General features: G+C 37.6%; 2 protein-coding genes across 2 annotated transcripts; one reads left to right on the top strand and one right to left on the bottom strand.

Annotated features, from left to right (window-relative positions):
• Positions 1 to 411: 411 nt before the first annotated feature.
• LOC117292234 (G patch domain and ankyrin repeat-containing protein 1 homolog) lies at positions 412 to 2,392 on the bottom strand. The gene is made up of 2 exons (XM_033774210.1): positions 2,219 to 2,392; positions 412 to 1,652 (listed from the first exon to the last, which is right to left on the bottom strand). Exons 1-2 carry the CDS (start codon positions 2,265 to 2,267, stop codon positions 520 to 522), a joined length of 1,182 nt encoding a protein of 393 aa, XP_033630101.1. The 5' UTR covers positions 2,268 to 2,392; the 3' UTR covers positions 412 to 519.
• A 153-nt stretch (positions 2,393 to 2,545) lies between these two features.
• Positions 2,546 to 19,127, top strand: LOC117292233 (testis-expressed protein 47-like). The gene is made up of 8 exons (XM_033774209.1): positions 2,546 to 2,642; positions 9,783 to 9,855; positions 10,870 to 10,973; positions 12,339 to 12,545; positions 13,362 to 13,421; positions 15,022 to 15,085; positions 17,492 to 17,587; positions 18,377 to 19,127. Exons 1-8 carry the CDS (start codon positions 2,553 to 2,555, stop codon positions 18,418 to 18,420), a joined length of 738 nt encoding a protein of 245 aa, XP_033630100.1. The 5' UTR covers positions 2,546 to 2,552; the 3' UTR covers positions 18,421 to 19,127.
• The last annotated feature ends 1,609 nt before the right edge of the window (positions 19,128 to 20,736 follow it).

Here is a 20,736-nt window from a genome sequence, read left to right as displayed (position 1 = left end):
GTTGCTTTATTTTGGATTTTTTGTTTGTTTCTAACTTTAAATAAACGTTTTTCAAAGGGTGAGATTGAATGTTCAGATTGTATTAGATGTAAAGATACTACAAGTGGAAAACTACCATTGAAATATTTTTGCCTCAAATGACCTTTTGTTATGAGAAATTTTAGTTTTGATCTCACAAGTCTAAAATAAAACAGTAAGAATGGCAAGTTTTTTTTCCACACTTTTCTTGTGAATTCAATGAAAGATTAAGCTTCACCTTTTACAGGTTTGTTGTTTCATTTACATATTTTGAGTCACATAAAGTGCAGATGGGCCTTCTGGGGTCGATTTCACAAAGAGTTAGGACTAGTCCTAACCTAGGGGATATTAAAAACTTTAGGCTAGTCCTATGGTAGGACGAGTAACTCTTCCTAACTCGAGATAAGACTAGTCTTTACTCATTGTAAAATCCACCCTGGTCTTTGACAATAAACATGAATAACAATATTGTTATCGTCCTAGACATAACTGGCAAACACTTCACAAACTGAGATGAAAAGATTGTCTGAAATCCCGCTCCCAGTCTTTCTCTTTCTTATGAGATTGTTTCTTCTGGCGTTTATTAAGAGTGTTAACTTTCATTACTTTCTTTTCCTCTCGTTGTCGAGGCCGTTTCACTGCCTGAACATCAAAAGGCTTGAAGTGAGTCACCCTTGCTTTGGAAGCTTCATCCTCCCTGTCAGCCGCACCAAGTCCTTTGCGATCTCTCTTCAATATCGTTTTGACCGGGAATTTTTGGCCCGCACCATCTCTTCCCAGACCCTTTTCTTTGTCCCAGCCTTCTTTCATCATTAGCTGGAATCCCACATTGCTTTCTGGAATGTAGTACATTGTCGACGTCGGTTTATGCTGACAGTTAAACTGGTGCACAGTCGAAGATTTGTGCTGGTGTCGTCTAGATTCGTGTTTGCGATACTCAAGGCGGCAGATGTCACACCAGGACTTTGCAAACTTGGCTTGTTTTTCCGTTTGGTTACCTTTACTGGTCCCCATTGACTCAATTCCTTCAAGCATTCCAACAATATTAAGATGGCCAGCTCTCCGGGCAAGATCCAACGCAGTCTGACCGCTTTTGTTGCGATTATTTTCCCACAATGCACCTTTCCTGAGTAATAGCGACACAACGTTCCTCTGACCACTGTAACTGGCACACATTAATGCTGTCCAAGCAAAGTCATCAACGTCGTTGATATCAACACTGCCCTCACACAACAACGACTCAACTGCTTTGACATCCCCTTCTTGTGCACTGCGTAAGAACTGATGTTTATTTCTCGTTTGAACTCTCTCAGACTGCCTTTGGCTGCTCACTGGCTTGGGTGTGTTTTTCTTTATTAACTTGGGGTCACTCTGTTCAGATATTAAGTGACCCTTCTTGTTTTGAGTTGGAGACCTTGTTGACGTTGGTGTTGTTGATATGACACTCTCATAAAAGTCTCTTGCAACTAGACCTGCCTTTGTGCTGTTTTCGAAATGGAACTCCTTAGATTTTGATTCTTTACGCCGAGACGAAGTGTCATCTTTTGAGGTTGCTCTCAAGAAATGTATTCCTTTAAATGGAAGTCTTGCCACGCGGTAGGAAGATCCAGCTGTAGACAAGGAGGGATCCATGTCTGAAAATGTTCAAAAATTGTTGTTTTAAATTTTTAGTTACAATTATTTGAACCTAGATTACACTCTGGTGACACTGGTGTCATTGCCAAGCGCTTCTATATTACGCATGCCTCATCGAACATGAATAATGCTTTGTTTATATTATTAATTATTACACTTAAGAATCTCCAACCAAGCAATTGCTGGGCTAGCTTCCTGAGAAAAAGCATTTAGTCATGTCATGGAGGTAGAAACATTTTTAAGCAATTGCTTTTGGTTTGCTTCAGTTTTCACAGCAATTGCTAGTTAATTTTATGAATTTGGCCCATTATATTAATGTATGTCTGAATCTGAATCTGAATTATATAGTCGGCAAAGCAACCAAGCAATTGAAATTTTACAAATAACATAGTACAACTATAATATACAAGCATACTATACTTCTACTTGCCTAGGCTACGTTTTAACAATTAATTAATTGTTATAATACTATAGCTTAATTTTATTGTTATCTATTATTTAATTTATTATTAAATTAGATACAAATAAAATTTTAGGAACGGTGTGTAAGCATACACATACTCACGAATTTTTTCAGTGAAGAACAGGAGAAAACGAAATGAGACACTTATCATGTCGTTCACAATATCATACTGCCTGTTCACTCAATGAAGTACTCTAAAAAATACATAATCGACGTCCAAATGATAAGTAGAAATGATTGTGAGTTTCTAAAAGCTATAAGAACTAAAAATCAAAAATCTACCTTAGTCGAAAAGTGCGCCCTCTACAGGCGAAATGTCTGTCTTTGAACAACTAGTCCCTGCCTCCGCATTATAAACGCTGCGTGAAATCTGAACGCGATTTGTACACGTTCGTTTGAACCAGACTAAGCTTGATGTTGCTACGGAGATTCCACCATGGCGGATACGAAGGAGGATTCGATGTACGAAAGTGCTCGTTTAAATCTCCTTGAAGTAATTGAAGAGAGGAACAGAGCACTGAATAGGGTGAGAGAAAATGGTCCCAATGATGTTATTTTAACAATCGTCTCCTCAGGCCTGGCATGCCATCATGAGGTCGATTGAGGCAAAACAATTTTTTTTATGTTGTTGTTTGCTGCATGCAAAGTTCAACAGTTCAAGTTCTAGAAGTTGGTGCCCCTCTCCTCTTCAAAACTTTAGTCCAACAAAAGACTTTAAGATTTTTCAATGAAACTTTAAATAGTGCTTTTGCAAAATACAGCTTTGAAAGACTTTTCACTTATTTTTACCGAAAAGGGAATTCTCTTTTAGTTTTGTGTAAATTTATTTGTTGTATTTGTAACTTATTAATTCGAATCATATAAAATAATGAAAAAGTGATTACTGATCGCACTGTTGACGTCACTGTTGTTGTTGGCAGATTTGGACATTTTTCCCGTTTGGAGATATTTCAACGATCTTGACAAGTTGCTTTATAAACAAGTGACACACATTCTAATAACTACCTAGAACTGTATGAGGTTCCGGCGTTCCGCTAGCATGTCTACCTAGGACTAATCATCTCCACGATAGCCGAACGAACCTCATTGGAGTAGTACAGACAGCAGTAGTTGTCAGGTTCCCAATTAACAACTTTATATCAACACTTACATTAACAACAGCGATGCGATCAATTTCTAAAATTGAATTGGTACAACTTACAACTACAAGACTGAATTATTCAGAATGGCATGAGGCTCTTGATTAATTATTAAATTATGCATCTAGGCATACATACCCCAGGTAAATTTGGTTAGCAGTTTGCAACAGACAATTCTCCTTAATTTGATGATTTATCACAAAAATAAAGCAGAATAACCCAATTAATTGGATGACAACTTGATTGGGTCAGAACAACTCATTGGGTTGTCCATTCAACCCAAAGACAAATGTAAGACTGGTCGACTTTTGATCAGATTAACCAATGGCCAATTCAACCAGCCAGATGACCACCGAACTTTTAATTTTGTTTATTTTAGGAAATTCCACTTTTAACACAATTTATGTGACCTTCAGGGGCCATTTGAAATATTCAATGCTAAAGAATTCCAATTAAAAATGTGGGCTGGTGTGTCAAAAGAAGTAACTGAAAATCAAAATTCAGTTTTAATATTTATAAAAAATGTATGTTATGAAGTATTACAAATAAAAAGAAGAAGAAAAAATACTGTATCACAGCTGGCCAAAAAAAAACCCCATTTCCGAGTAATGAAACTACAAAGTTGTTTATTTTAGCCTGAAGAAACCATTGGAAATTTGTGATATCGACTCTGATATGGTTTAATTGAGGCATTACTATAATTAAGTGTATATTATAGCTAATTGTAACGCCGTAAAAAAAAAAGGGGGGTTTGGTAGGTGGGTCAAAAAATGCTTACAAACAAAGTTGAACATGTTGAATGGCCCTTGCTTCCTTATCTTGAAGTTGGAGTTGGAAATTGTTGAATGGCTGTAAAAGACATCCTATCTCTCGCCATCTCCTGTGCCCACCAACCATAATGTTTGTCCCTGCTGCATGTCACACTAATTATGTACAAAATTTTTAACCGTGTATGTAATTGGGATTACCAGTCCAGTACAGCTGTTAAAGGAACATGTTGCCTTGGATCAGTCGAGTTGGTCTTTGAAAAGCGTTCTGTTATCGTTTGTTATGAAATGCATGGGTAGGAAGATGTTGTAAAAGTAGAATACAATTATCTACACAAATATACCTCGAAATTGCGTGGTTTTCTTTTTACCTCGTCGACTAACACGGTCGACCATTATGGAAGTCAAATTTTTGACTCCCATAAATGGCGACCATGTTAGTTCGCGACGTAAAAGGAAAACCGAGCAATTTTGAGTGATACTTGTGTGGATCATTATATTCTACTTTTAAAATATCTTTCTAAGCATATGCATTTCATAACAAACGGTTTCAAACGCTTTTTATAGACCAACTCTTCCGATCCAAGGCAAGGTGTTCCTTTAAGTTTGGGCTCTCACTCATTTCACGCGTGTAGAACATATCTTACAAATTAAAATTAGTGTGCAGAACAATAAATATATAAACGTAGGCCCTATTCAAAGGGGGAAAAAAATATATACATTCTAGAAATTCTTCCATGTGTCCTCTCCCTCCCCATAAATAAACAACGAAATACTAAAACATTTAGAAATTGTTTAAATTAAAGTTAAGTAAACATTGTTTCATTTGAACCAAGCACTAAGTGAAGATTTTAATCTCATTAAATGTATTTGGGTAAAACTTCAATACGTGAAAGAATTAAAAGATATTTATTTGACTCAAAAGTCAATATTTGAAGAAGAGAAAGATAAAGTGAGGTATTAATATTCGACAACACAAGACTGCCGGACCTGTCCAGTCAATATTTCACTGGTCAGATGCTAAATACACTGCCCTCAGGCCAGACCCTGTCAAACCCTGACAGAAGTACAGCACTTAACCATTAATTGTACAAATTGCAGGTCACTGATCCACTCACTGCAGTTGTACATTAAGCCATCAGCTGCTCATTGCAATCTGAAGTACAAACTGTCATACATTATTTTTTATTAGAAACTCAAAGCTCCGGGGCAATTTAGAGTTGTGCAAACATTGAAAGCAACCGAAAATACAGCATTATGCCTGCAGGAATTACACAGAGGCCCAGGGGTCGATTTCACTAACGCGTTTTGGTCATCGCAAACGCCGAAATCGATCGCTAAATCTTAATTCCATCGCAACTTAGCGATGGATTTTTAGCCGACGATTTCACTCAAACTTAACGATGAATATACTCGTCGCAAAGTTTTATTTAGCGATGACAATCTTGCGATGACGTGTTAGTGATCGCAAAGTAAAAGTTCATCGCAAACTTATGATACATTGCGCCATTCTGTGCTTATATCTATAGCGGTGTAGGTTTTGACTGTTCGTGATTTAGAGTAAAATGAGTGGCGCTACATTATTTTAGTCTTGCTGTCTTTTACCTGGTAGACTCAGATTGCCGATGACAACTATCAGCGACGCAACTGCAGCAAAGAGCCCCTTAATATCGGTAAAAAGGAGATACTATATGGGATCGATTATTTTAACCATCATTTTTAGAAAAAATGTGTAATGTATTGGCAAATTGACAGTGTGAAGCTTAGTATTATTAGAAAGACATGTCAGTATTTTCATCAATCCCACCGTTACAACAGATTTACGAAAACTGTTTATTAAAATCTAAAATTATAATAGAGGCCATAGGCCTATAAATGCTTTAACCCTTTGTAAATGAATGCCTAAACATTGTCCACAATAATTCGTATGCACCAACATGACAACGATTTACATATAAACTGCACAATGCCATTTCATTTCGAGCTACGACCGACTATTTTGTCGCGGGATATCAAAGGTCACTACTTTTAGCCTCGTACAAAAACTTTATTTCCCTTTTAACGCCAATCGCAATTGCGATGACTTTAGTGCCAAACGCAGAATTAGCGACATCGCAATTGCGATGGATTTGAGGTTTCATCGCAAGTGTGTTAGCGATGATCGCAAACATAGACGTTAGTGAAATCGGCCCCTGGCCTTGGTGGGTGCCCCCTTAAAAGTTTCCCATAGACTTTTAAAAGATTTGCCAAAATAAGTGGCCTTTGCAATTTGCAATGTGGGCCATTTCAAGAGCTTCAAAATGATGTAAATGTTGTTTTTGTAGGTTCCTTTACTTTTGGAGATGATTGTCCAAACATACATGTAGCAGGTCGTGTTAATTATTCAAAAGTTCGTTAAGCCATATCTCCAATGTCCAAAAGCCATCATCTTTAAAAATAATGAACCCAATTACATAAAATTTGGGATCTGGGCATTTCTCAGGGAGTCAAATCAGCACACAGACATTCATTTAAATCCGTGAGGGTCAGGTCCAAAAGCGTGTTGAATTGACACTGAATGACCCTCGTTCTCTCACAACAAATTTTACAAAAAGCAGTATGATTCATCTTTAAGATGAGTTGTCACTATTTTAGTCATTTGTACTGTTTTGCTTTTAAACAAAATAAAGATGAACACACCGACACTGATCTTTGAGATAATTGCAATACACTGCACTACACATCCAATAACAATGCACTGGCTAATCAGACTGGCCATCAGTGTAATGTGCTGGCAAATAATGTCCAATGTAATGTTTGTTTTTTATTGGAATAAAGAAATTGTGTTTCCTGTTGAGCTATACGTACACTGTTTGCAGTTGCATGCCTTCTCCCGTAGAAATAAATTTCCATGGTGATGCCTTTTTATGGTTCATGGTGTGTAAATTTGCTCTCTTAATGTGTAGCTGTACTCTGTCATTTACTCCCTTTGAAGTACACTTGAAGTATTTGCTTTAATCACTAATCAAATAATGATCAATATTTTGTATAATTACAAGAGGTATAATGGAAACCCATCATGGATGTGAACTGAACACCTGCATGGACAGCTGCATAGGAAATTGGGAAAAAAATATCAAGTATTATTTCAGACGTCTCGTTTTAAGTGTTTGCTCATGCTGGCAGAGAGCCTTGGGAATTGTTTGCGTTGGTCACCAGGGTAACCAGAGATGGGCATAATGAGATTTGTGGCTGTTTGTTTTTTGGAAATACAAAATGGGGAACAAATAGTGCGTAGAGATTGCCAGGGTGGCACTTAATGTAGACCTAGTACTAAGCAATATTATAGGCTGGTTTTGTGGATATATACAGACATTTTCCACACTACATTTTCTTGGTGTACCGGTAACAGCAACGTTGGATGTGTGCAACAAATTTTGGCAACTATGTTTTATGTGTTCCAGCTTTACAGAACAAGCTGTGGATTTCATCCCAAGATTTGACAAGGAAATTCTGTTGAAGAATAATTTGTTGGCGGCCTTCACTTGGTGTCTCTGCAGCTGATATTTTGTTATTATACGTTCTGGAAACGGATCTCATTTTGAAAAGCTGCTTGTTGGGATGCAATGGATCTAGCTGTGTGTGATGCTTGTATCAAGAATACTGATGAGATATAGAACCATATAATTGTAGGGTTTGACTGATGATGACGGCATGCCTTTTAAGCTCCAGTGACTGAAAACATTTTCTTTTTCACTTCCCTGTCCCCTTAGCCTCCTTGGATAACCGTCCCCATTCAAGTCTGTTTGTAGCTAGTTGCTCAACATCACAAAGTGGAATTTTGACATCTTTGGAAAACATTTAACAGGCACAGAAATATTTAAAGCAAGACCTGAGATCAAACCCAAAACCTTTCCTGTAGGTCTTGTCTCCTCATGGTTCTGCCTGGGGCAGTTCAGCAAGTCTGTAAGATGAAAATCTAATGGTGACTCTCAGTTTGCTTCATCTTGCGTTAAAAGAAAAAAGAAGAAAAAAAAAAAAAAAGAGCGCTGAATAGGCATGTTGGGAAGAGCACATGTCTTACAATGTGATAAGCATAAGTGTGAATATTCAGATATCTGTGGATACAATGTGTGTCTTGCCAACCGACTGATTGCACCTTATTCCCTGGAGGCGATTGACAACTCGGCTTAGTGTGATGATTCTGGAGATAAAGTTGTTTTCAATGTAGATTTGATATACAATGACATTGTGGATTACGGTCCCGGGAAATCTAAATAACAAGTGTTTTGCTGGTGAAAACCATCCGAATGATGTCATTAAAAATGTCTTCTAAGCGGTTTAATGTTTTGTCTCCTGCTGTGACTGTGAATTAATTTGCAGTGTCTCACTCTTGTCATACTCTCTTTTTTCTAAATTCATCTGGTTGCAAAATTGAGCTTAGAAGGAAAATGTTAAGGACCCTTGGCCTAATTGGTGAGCTTACAAAGTAGTTGTGGACTCGGTGGAAAGGAGGGCTATCTTGCCCACTTTCTTTCAGTGCTGACCACTGACCAGTTCTCAAACTGGTTCACTTTATCAACATTATTTTTGAGAAGAAGAAAGGAGACAAGTAGAGCCAGATATGGCAGTGAGGAAACAAAGTACAAAGCATTGGAGAGATGATGCTTGGAGTGATGATGATAGCATTATAGAAGACAAACCTAGGATGAGCATGCTTGATGCTGCTATTGCAAGGGTGCAGCGAGTGGATCCTAACAGGGTATTTAAGATGCTGTTTAGATAGTGTTTTTTTATTTTAACGTCTTATTAGCTGCAATTCAGAATGATCGGGTGTACAAATTTTGATCTGCTTCTAAATTGTTTGACCCATCACCAACCCCATCCCAAGTTTTGAATTTTGATAGTGTTTTTTTGTTTAATGTTATTGTCTTATCAGAGGCAATTCAGAATGGTGTTTTAAAACATTTCAATATTTTTCAGATTGTTTTGAGTTTTGACCCACCACCCCAATTTTCATTTTGGATTGTGTCTTTAAATTGTACTGCCTTGTATGGGGCCATTCAGAATGATAGGTGTTTACAAATGTTGATCTTTTTCAAAACTGTTTTGACCCTCTCATAAATTTATTATAGTGACTAACTAGTAAATATACTCTTCAAAACACTGAAGAACAAAGTAATTCCTCAACTGAATCAGATATATTTAAAATGCTCTTCAAGCTTCTTCAATGGCTTTTCCTGGGCTTCCAGCATGCAACTTTGTAGATGGTTCAACAGAGAAAATACAAGCTATCTCCCCTGGGTTTACTATAGTATAGCCCCAAAGAGTAATGCGTTTTACAGGGTTCCCACTGTAACCGCTGATTTCTGCAAGGCAGCGCCATGATTTTTTTGTGGGCCCCTTGCACTTCTAGCTCTAATTCCACAAAAATACTGCAGCAATGCCAAATGTCAACCGGGGATTGGTCTGTCTCTTCCAATGGTTATTTAATTTCAATTTCAATTCACTTTATTATCCATGATGGGAAATTCATTTCGACCTTTTTTACAACAAATTTACAAAATTTACATAAAATTATTCTCTACTATAAAACAGACAAAAGACACCACAAGCCACAAAAGTCTAAATAAATTACATTACAAAAATATTACAGAAAATCTAATATATAAATTTAAAAAACACGGCGATCTCTGTATTATTGCACGAAAGAATCAACGTTCCACTTGATTCCACAATTCAAAATTTACAGCTCAAACGTTCCCTTTTTTCCTCAAACAGAAAGCTCTCCTTCATCGTCTAGTCTATATTGCAAAGCTGAGTGGCAAGCTTGATGACAAGAGAGATCTTGGTGGTAAGCTAAAGCACATACTATTTCTATACAACATTGTCAAAGACCAGGGCCCAATTTCATAGAGATGCTAAGCACAAAAATTTGCTTAGCATGAAATTTCTTTACTTGATAAAAACAACAAAATTTATATTTGTTGCATAGGCCCTATCGCTTGTTACTGATATTCAGCTATTGTTTGCATAAATCCTGAAAATCACGTGGAAATTAGGTTGGTGATCCTTTTTTATCGAGGAAGAAATTTCATTCTAAGCAAATTTTTTGCTTAGCAGCTCTATGAAATTGGGCCCAGGACCTAATGTGTAGAGCTGGTTTTTAAGAATAAAAAGTAGTTAGGCAAAACAACAAATATGACCATGACCATTTTTACACCTTAAATTAGTTGCACGTGCAAAGCTGGGAAAGTTTCTAGTGTTTTTAAGAAACATTTTACCCATGTAGCGCACATCCTAGAAGAGATATTACAACGGTTAATATTTTAATGCACAGAGAAGTTTTCAAAATTTGAAAGGTTGAGAAAACAACGAGATACAGTTGTGATAATTCCTAAAGATGATTTCATGAGTAGAGACACAAGCAGGGAGCATGGAGGAAGAATGCAAGGAGAAAGTGGAGTTTCTTAAAGGATTTGGGTACTTTTTCAAAATGTCCATATATTTACGCTAAACTTACAGGGTTTGAAGATAATGATAGTGGAAAGCTTCCCTTCAAATATTACTTACTGAGGTGCTGTAGTTTTTGAGAAATGAGTAAAACAATGTCATGAAAATACGTTTTTAAATGATTAAAATAATTTTCGTCTCATGAGACGAAAATTATTTTCATGACATTGTTTTACTCATTTCCCAAAAACTACAGCACCTCAGCACGTAGTATTTTCAGTGAAGCTTTCTACTATCATTACCTTCAAACTGTGTAGTTTAGTGTAAATCTGTGGACATTGTGTTTTTTGTTCTACAAAAGTTACATAGACCCTTTAATTCGTTTTTTACTGCATGTTCTTTCCGCCTTCTTTAGCCCACTATGAGAGGAAGTTCAAGCAATGGCAGAGCCATTTCCAGGGGGAGGGAGCCACAGGAATGCTCCTTGTGTACCCCAACCATTACGTCCACCTTGTAGAGGTAGGTATAGTTAGTTTTGCCTTGTGGAAAAGGAATGTAACAATTAATGTCAGTATCCTCTCCCACCCAACTTGCTCTTACCACAAAATTCTATAGGATACTGGGGAGACTAAAACTCTATTTCTATCAGTGCCGAACGGCTTTTGCCACAAACTTCCACAGGACTATAAAACCCTATTACTATCCGCGCACTCTCTTGCCCAACTGGCTTTTGCCACAAAATTCCACAGGACTATAAAACCCTATTACTATCCGCGCACTCTCTTGCCGAACGGCTTTTGCCACAAACTTCCACAGGACTATAAAACCCTATTACTATCCGCGCACTCTCTTGCCGAACGGCTTTTGCCACAAACTTCCACAGGACTATAAAACCCTATTACTATCCGCGCACTCTCTTGCCGAACGGCTTTTGCCACAAACTTCCACAGGACTATAAAACCCTATTACTATCCGCGCACTCTCTTGCCGAACGGCTTTTGCCACAAACTTCCACAGGACTATAAAACCCTATTACTATCCGCGCACTCTCTTGCCGAACGGCTTTTGCCACAAACTTCCACAGGACTATAAAACCCTATTACTATCCGCGCACTCTCTTGCCCAACTGGCTTTTGCCACAAACTTCCACAGGACTATAAAACCCTATTACTATCCGCGCACTCTCTTGCCGAACGGCTTTTGCCACAAACTTCCACAGGACTATAAAACCCTATTACTATCCGCGCACTCTCTTGCCCAACTGGCTTTTGCCACAAAATTCCACAGGACTATAAAACCCTATTACTATCCGCGCACTCTCTTGCCCAACTGGCTTTTGCCACAAAATTCCACAGGACTATAAAACCCTATTACTATCCGCGCACTCTCTTGCCCAACTGGCTTTTGCCACAAAATTCCGTAGGACTAAAACCCCATGTCGATCTGTGCACTCTCTTGCCCAACTGGCTTTTGCCACAAAATTCAAAAGGAGACGGTGGAGACTAAAACTCTATTTCTATCAGTGCACAAATGGCTTTTGCCACAAAATTCCAAAGGACTGAAAACCCTATTACAACTGGTTGTACTCTACTGCACAACTGGGGTTTGCCAAACAAATTCCATCGGACCACGTGGTTGGGCATACTACAGTTCAAAGCAAATTCTCCTGAAGAGTTTGGGTTCATGACAGGCCTGGAACTTCAACTTTGAGAGGGCAAGGCCATTTCAATTTTGAAAATGACACTTCCATTGGAAAATCTAAAAGTGTTTTGGTTTGGAGGGCACAAAGGCCAAGACGATGGACAACACAGGCCATGACCATCATGGCTTCCTGCGTGTAATTCCAGGCTTTTAACAATAAAAGCATCTAATTCTTATTTCCAGTCATCCAATGAAATGTTGATGGCGCTTATACGTAATTTGGGTACCATGGAGCTGGAGAAGAACGACAGTCTGATCTCCCAGAGTAAAGTCCTTGTCATCTCCAGTAACGTCCCAACCCGCCTCTTTAGCCAGTGGAGCTTTAGGGTACTCAATCTGCCAGCCTCTCGCCTGGAGGAGTATGAAACCAGCGAGTCAATTGAGAATCTGGTGAGTAATTCGAAGTTTCCCAACGCTCTATAAGCCAGGCCTAGATTGCAGTAGGCCTGGCCACGACTCACTTTGTCGTTCTGGTCCAGCGCCAAGACCAGATCCTTCTCATAGAATTGTACCGCCTCTTTGTAGTTCCCGTAGGAATAATGAGCAATCTGTAAGTTATGATAAGCCTTGCCTTGGCCTGTTGGGTCATGACAGCGCGATGGTTTTCAGGGTCTCCTGACGATGACTAGAGCAAGCTAGCCGAAACGTTGAGACCAACTAAAAGGTACTCCGCGGTAGTGAAGCTAATAACAAGAAGTCCCCTTGATCCACTAAAGCTAAGTAGTCCCAGGCGATGTCCAACCGTCTGCCAAGGTAGTAGTTAAAAAGCAGGACAGTTCTTCTCAGAACTGAGAAGTCTCGGTTGTAGATTATAAAGCATGACAGTTCTCAAAAGAACATAACCTACCTGGCAAGTAGATACACACATGGTGGTACCGCAAGTCTGTGGTGTTACCGCAAGTCAGCTGCTAAACTCTTCCTTATTCTGCAGAAAGTTCCCTGAAAATGAACAAATCTGTCCATGTTCTGGTGAGCAAACTTGCCGGTATTCCTGATTGAAACTTTGTTCTTATTATATTTAACTTTAATATCTCCCTGATTGTTGTGCAGACGCAAACTCTCCCTGATAATAGACCTTTACTTGAATGACTTATAAAAGAACAAAACAAACCAGGACTGGTGTTTTTATGGAAGCATTAATTCATACATTGAATCTGTTGTGTTATGTTGATGTTTTTTTACACTTTTTGTTTCATTGAAATCTAGGCCCCAGAGTGCTTGTCTTTGATGCTTAAACTCGGCGCTTACCTTGCGAAACAACCAAAGGTAAGGAAGGTCTACACATTTAGCATTGTGAAAAATTTATATTTTGAGTAATTACTTATAGTATCCAGCTGCCCTATAAGGGTGAGCCCTTTGGAACTCACAGTCTCCAGATTACACTCTTATGTAGCTTTTGTCTTTTAAAAGATAAAGTTTGTTGGGGTGATTCGTGGACGGATTGGCCAATTCCAGTACTCTAATGATGTAGCTTTTGTTTGACTGGACAACTTAAGCTGGACTAGTGTTGAGGGTGAGCCCTATGGGGACACACAGTCTTCATATTACACCCTGAGGTTTATACATTAGATGAAAGTCATAAGTGGGTAATTAGTGTAGTAATTAGCCATTTACAGAGTGTAATGAGCTTTTGAATAAGTCTTTTATGATTGGAAATTTCCTCCATTTCATTGTTGATTACATTAATCAATCACTTTATAAGTTCCACATCAATGCCATAGTAAACCAATTAAACTGCGCTTTAAAAATATGACAGATAATCAGCAAAAATGAGGAGGTTATTATAAAAAGCAAAGTTTGTCGAGTTCAAACCTCCCTAACTTGATAGATCCCAACAGCAACATGTGCTGTGCTCAGAGCTTTGTAATGATAGAGTTGCAACATAGAGGGTCAAGTTTTCTTGGGTCAAACAAATCAGGCTTAGTATTTTGACATGGTCCTGGTAAAATAAAGAAAAACAGAGCAAAAGTTTGCCAGACCTCTATTATTAAAACAAGAAACCACAAAGAGATTTATCCTTTTTTCGCTACTTTCTCAAAATCTTAGATTCTTCAGGATGAGGGGGATCAAAAAAAAATTGAGTCTAATCCCTTTCAAGGAAGGAAGTTAAGTCGTCTGACTATCCCCCTTAAAAGTAGTAGGAGCATCTTCACGTGTACGGCACGTATGCCATGGCCGATGCTGTATTTGATCTGGTTCCCCCATGATCCCGAGGGGGCCCAGTGGGCAGGAAATCAAAAACAATATTGCTCAATCCTCTAGAGCGCCCTGATCGTTGGTCCGATATCCCACGCAGTACATGCTCTGACAACTCGATATACAGCAAACCAGCACGTGTTTTGGATCAGTTAGACTCACGTGTGTCATGTTTTATGCATTAATTGTTTTTTTTTAATGAGCCAGGTTTAATTTTATTCATTTTGAGGAAAGCACAGGCTTTGAAGGAACCCTTGGGCCAGAGAAAGAATAAAAGATAAATGTCATAACTCAAACGGGGTGCTCAAACTTTGTGAATAAAATGCCATTTTTCAGGGCTTGAATTTTTGGGAGAAAAATAATCAAATTACTGGACCAGAATTCTGCGACAAGACCAGAATAAAAATGAGAAAACAACTAACTTTTTGTATTTGACCAAGCACTCAGATAAGATTAATCTCATTTGTCTTACGGGTAATTTGTTCATACTCAACAGCTAGAATTGAAAGATATTTATCGGACTCAAAGTCAATATTTTGACATTAAAACGATGATTATTATTATTAAAAAACATAAGACTGCTGGACTTTTCCAGTTCTACTTGCACGGCTTGAGTAGAAATCTCTTTTTTTATGATTGAAGACTTCTGTGTTTTGCGCCCAATCTGTAGGTAACACTCAAGAATGTGATGGACTCCCTTCACGAGAAGGTACCAGATCTACTCATACCTCAAGGTAATAATTATTCAGTAGATTATCCAGACCCCCTTTAAACCTATAGGGTTCAATAACCGGGCCCAATTTCACAGAGCTGCTTTTAAGTTTCAAAAAATTGTTTTAAGCAAGAATAAGCAGGATAGCTTGTGGTAGGCATGCACAGAAAGCAAAAACCAAATGGACTATCATGAACATTAACAAGTGTAGTGAGAGTAGGTACATTTGAAATAAAACCAAATTGTAACTCTAGAAAAAAGGTCTTGTGTCACTCACACAAATCTTTAAAGAAAACATTTCTAGGAAGTTAAAGACACTTGTTTCTTGAAATAAATGTGTCTTCTTATTTCAAGAATACCATGTTCTGCAGTACTTGTCTCTTATTTACCCTTCTAAACCACTCTTGCAAACTACATCAATAGACTCTATGCGCACTTAAAGGAAGTGGACACTATTGTTAATTACTCAAAATAATTATTAGCATCATCCTTACTTGGTAACAAGTTATGGGAAGCTGTTGATAGTACAATACACTGTGAGAATCAGCTCCCTCTGAAGTAATGTAGTTTTCGAGAAAGAAGTAATTTTCCACAAATTTGATTTAGAGACCTCGGATTTAGAATTTGAGGTCTCGAAATCAAGCATCTGAAAGCACACAACTTCGTGTGACAAGGGTGTTTTTTCTTTCATTATTATCTCGCAACTTCGACGACCGATTGAGTTCAAATTTTCACAGGTTTGTTATTTTATGTATATGTTGTGAGAAGACTAATCTTTGACAATTACCAATAGTGTCCAATGTCTTTAAGTCACTTCAGAAGGATGCAACTTATAAATACATAGGACTTTGCGAAGTTTGGTGGATTTATTCAGTCATTGACCACAATGAAGGTTGCATGTGAATATTATACATACAGCCAATGTGGTTAGTTCCATCTTGCTTTCAATATTCGTCTTTACCAGATGATTGGATTAAAGTCTTGCACTGGGGAGGACGAGTAATTAATTTGAAAAATCCTGTTGAATTATTCAAGAAGGTATTTGCCCTTTCAGAGAAACCGGAGTAAAGTTGTTATGCTCTTTTCGAGATCGATCAGTGTCCCAAAAGTAAAAAAAAACAAGCCAAGCTCCATTTCAGAGAGTTCAATGTCTGATTTAAATTAGTTGTACAATCTCAGAAGACACGTGGCTTAAGAGGATAAGCATTTTTTCTGCAATCTTTAAAGACAGTGTACACTATTGGTAATTGTCAAAGACCAGTCTTCTCACTTGGTGTATCTCAACATATGCATAAAATAACAAACCTGTGAAAACTTGAGCTCGATCGGTCGTCGGAGTTGCGAGATAACTATGAAAGAAAAAACACCCTTGTCACACGAAGTTGTGTGCTATTAGATGCTTGATTTCGAGACCTCAAGTTCTAAACTTGAGGTCTCAAAATCAAATTCGTGGAAAATTACTTCTTTCTCGAAAACTACTCCACTTCAGAGGGACCCGTTTCTCACAATGTTTTATACTACCAACCTCTACCCATTACTTGATACCAAGTAAGGTTTTGTGCTAATAATTATTTTGAGTAATTACCAATAGTGTCCATTTATGAACCAGATACCTGTTTCAAAATCAGGTGGTTTGGGACAAAGTTTGTGAGGAAACATTGGATGGGGTTTGAGGCATACTATGGTCAGGAATCAATGTATTTTTTAGTTTGCAGTAACACCAAGTGTGTATTATGTCTACTTTGCTGTATATACTTGTTCTTTGAGAATTTGTCTTGTATACTGCCACAGAGAAGATTTTGGAGTTTAGAAGAATATTTTTTACGCAAAAGAACTGTCAGATTTACTCATTAACTTCTACCTGGGCAAAAACAGGACTACTACTTTATTAGGGGACATTCTTTGTGGCAGGAAGGCTTTGTAGAGGTGTTGGTCACCTGTTCCTCCTCGCCACTCACTGGCTTGGCATTTTTTATGCCAGTGTAAAGTCTAATAAAATAAAATAAAAACATTAATGGATCAAGGGAATTTCTCATTACCAACTTCCTTACCAGTGAGTTCTTGTTTGGACTGGCCTGATCTAGTCACCATCTGGAGAACATTCCCTTACTTTTTTTTATTTATTATTTAACCTTAAATACCAAAAATTACCTTTCTGTTATTCAAATCCTATATTCAACACTATAATTCCAACTCAGAACTCTTGAGCCCCACCCAAAAAAGAGAGATTAAAAAAACACCCCAAAACAAGTGGTTTGATGCATCAAAAGTGGTGGCATTGTTCTTGTTGCATACTTTCTTTGGAGCTGCGAGAGCCTTGACTAAAGGCTCATGAGGGCTTTGACAAAGTCAAGTGTTTTCGATGGCATAATGTGACACTTACACAGACCAAAAGAATAAAACAACTCTCATTTTTTTTCTTTCTCAGATTTGATTGGATATCTTCTTCATTCTCAAGATCTCTGTTCCCCGAAGGAATTCCTGGACAAATTTGACAAACCGCTGGATATTGTTCTTGATAGTGGTAGGAAAATATAAAAAAAAATTTAAAAGTAACCGTCATTATCAAAACCAGACCTGCAGCTGTACATGGAATTATGAAATCTCTTGCACACTGCATGCCCTGTGTGCCCGCTCTCATAGCGCTTCCATTAAGAGTGTGCACATGGGTGCAGTAGGCCAGAGCTCATTATTCTTTATGCAGCCTCAGGCTTGCCTTTGATCATGATGACATTGCTTCTTTAAGCCAAAAAAACAAACAAAATAACAACAACAATAATATAGTGCTCGCTATCTGTTTTTTTATGAAGGACAATATAGGGTGGCACAACATTGCCATGATTGAAAATATAACTGTCCACAGATTTGTACAGAACTTACATGGTATAATTAAAGTCATTCATGGTGGAAACCTGCCTTGAAATATTTTGCTTGAAATGCAATGAAGTAACATACTCTTTGAGAAAGAGATAATTTCTCAATCAAATAATAAAAGACTTCAGGTCTGAAGCTTTTTATTATGAATCTGAAAGCACAAAAAGTTGGCCAAAAAGGTGTGTTCTTTTTTATTAGTCTCTTGCAACTTCAATGACCAATTGATTCCAAAATGTTAAAGTTTTGTTTTGTTTTATGCATATCTTTGGATACATCAAGTGAGAATACTGGTCTTTGTCAATCACCAAATGTGTCCAGTGCCTGTCAGAAATGCATAAAAGAAAAGAAGCTAAGCTTGGCACATGTATTTGGAAACCAGCAGTTTGTTAAAAGAGGCCTTGAACTAATAGTTATAATTATTGTTTTTATTTTGTTTCAGAATTGGTCTGGCCAATGCCAACAAGAAACTTTCCTCTTCATTGATAATGGATTCCAAAGCTGAGTCAAGTGATGATACGTCCACCAAATTGTTTCAGTTATGTAAACTGTTGTACATTTTTGTCCATATATTTTAAGAATTATTATGAGGAACAATAACGTTTTTATTTTATTGGCAATCTTGGGAGTAGCTGTGGCTGAAAGAGTAGGTGTACCAAAATTTTCTTTGAGTAAAATTAGAAGATTGGTATGATTGATTGTGCCCCCTCCCCTTAAGAAATCTTTGATCCGCCCCTGATAATGTAGTAGTTAGACGTCTGCTTCAGAACGACAGAGGTCTTGGGTTTGAATCCCACCTGAGTAATGCTGGATTGTGGATTTTTTTCTCAGGATGATCACTCTTAATGGCAATACAACAAATTTGGTTAGAAGCCTAAAGCTTCCCTTTAAAATAAAGCATTTTGAGAAACATTACGCAGTAATGTGCGTTCGCCCTAAACTTGAATCTGAGAAGTGTTCGTCTCATTATTGTGTATTCCAATTATAGATTATTCTTTTTGTTGAATGGACACATTCACTCTGGATTTTCGGGGATGTCTAAAAAATAGGACCAAAAACCAGGGTATTCTTTCCCTTTAACAATTATTATTGGTGTATGGGAAAACACACAAAAACGTATCTAAATACTATTTTAATGAACTAGTGAGAATTAAATTTGATGTACATAAATGTTAATTGAGTTTTACGAATAAACCGTCCACTTTATACAAACTATCTTGTGAACGAGCTTTTCATTTGTTTGTTATTATGATATACCAATTCAGCATCAAATTCAAATTCCTCGGCAGATTACAGGCATGCAACTTTTCAGTTGATCAGCTGATTTCCTCTTTGCCATAGAAAACTATAAAATAACACGGTACAAAATTAAGTTTGATCGGCGACTTCCTCTTTTTTTGCAATTAGAAGTTGCATGTCTGAGATAAAGTGTGGCTAAATTAACATTATGGAATTGGTTGCGTTAACAACCATGTACATAAACTGACAAAAGTTTGAGATCGATCGGCCATCTGCCGTCGATTTCACAAAACTCTTCCTAACTTAAGAATAATCTTAGGACTTAGGACGAGTCCCAACCCTGCACTGTAGCATGCAGACCTTAAGATTAATCCTAAGTTAAGACGAGTTACTCGTCCTAACTCGAGATAAGACGAGTCCTAACTCTTTGTGAAATCGACTGCTGGGTCACATAGTGAAAACCGTTTACACATTTTGCATGATGACATCGTTTCAAAAGAAACTAAGAACAAACCACTTAATGAGCGAAAAACTCCAAACGGGAAATTAGTTTGATTTATTTCTCATCGTGTAAGTTGTATGTAAATCTGTGATCTTATTAGACGATTTTTTGTCTTCTTTCCAATTCTGTAATGTTCCTTAAAAAATTATTATTACCGGTACATTTTTTTTTATAGCTTCATCCACACAAGCTATAAGGGATGGTCTTGGTGGGATGGGAAGGTCTTGTGAATCTACAATGCTTGTTTATAATTGAATGAAATAATAACGTGATAGGATGTGGATGACGAGATTGAGCTGGATGGTTAGTAATGACATGTGGCAAGCCACGTGCTCTGACACGAGCCAAGCTATTTTTTTTCAACACACGCTGCGTCTGTTTTTCATAATGAGCCTGTTTTCATTTGGTTGAATTTGTTTGTGTTGTGATGTATAGTTATCGGATTTGATGCACTGTGGATTTGGTGGTTTTAGTCTAGTGATTATTTTAGGTTGCCCATTTCCGCGTGGATTTGAAGGCACTTAGACCTGTGTATTTTTTTTCGGGAAAATTGCTGAAAAAAGGGCGCAACCTTTCCCTGAAAGTTGACAGGTTTCTTTCAGAATGCTTTTAGTTTTTGTTATATGCACAGCAGTGGGTTGTTTGATAAGATTATAGAGTTGTGACATTGGGTTATATGGTGCTTCCAGGACAACTTCAAAACATATTTTATTTAATTTTTAGCCATAATTATTATTTTATAATACAATAGTAACAAATCTGAACACCTATTGATAAGGTTGGTTGCTTCTCTTTCATTTACATTCCATACCAAAGTTGTTTGTGTTTTGTTTTGTTTCCCGCACCTAATTGGAAAGTATCATTGAATCAGTAGTAAACACTCAAAGTTTTTTAACGACTTTGGGAAATATAAACAACATGCGTTCGCGTAAACAAACCGATTTATTCTGATTTGGTAATTCGTGATACGGAATAAGTGCCAACGCCAACCCACCCCTGCGGCACCGTGTCCCTTAATTTGATTGAACAGTGTGCATGTATTCTCTATATTAGGTTAAATT

Source organism: Asterias rubens, chromosome 7 (assembly GCF_902459465.1).
Source record: "Asterias rubens chromosome 7, eAstRub1.3, whole genome shotgun sequence".
Lineage (NCBI taxonomy): Eukaryota > Metazoa > Echinodermata > Asteroidea > Forcipulatida > Asteriidae > Asterias > Asterias rubens.
The sequence above is the reverse complement of the archived record's forward strand: the minus strand, read 5'-3'. Positions and strand labels throughout refer to the sequence as shown.

Bases quoted from the DNA above. Each gene is read 5' to 3' on its own strand.
- LOC117292234 (XM_033774210.1), bottom strand. From the start codon at position 2,267: ATGATAAGTGTCTCATTTCGTTTTCTCCTGTTCTTCACTGAAAAAATT. The intron at 1,653-2,218 runs GTGAGTATGTGT...GAACATTTTCAG, and splicing joins GTTCTTCACTGAAAAAATTC to ACATGGATCCCTCCTTGTCT.
- LOC117292233 (XM_033774209.1), top strand. From the start codon at position 2,553: ATGGCGGATACGAAGGAGGATTCGATGTACGAAAGTGCTCGTTTAAAT. The intron at 10,974-12,338 runs GTAGGTATAGTT...TCTTATTTCCAG, and splicing joins ATTACGTCCACCTTGTAGAG to TCATCCAATGAAATGTTGAT. The intron at 15,086-17,491 runs GTAATAATTATT...TTTCTTTCTCAG, and splicing joins AGATCTACTCATACCTCAAG to ATTTGATTGGATATCTTCTT.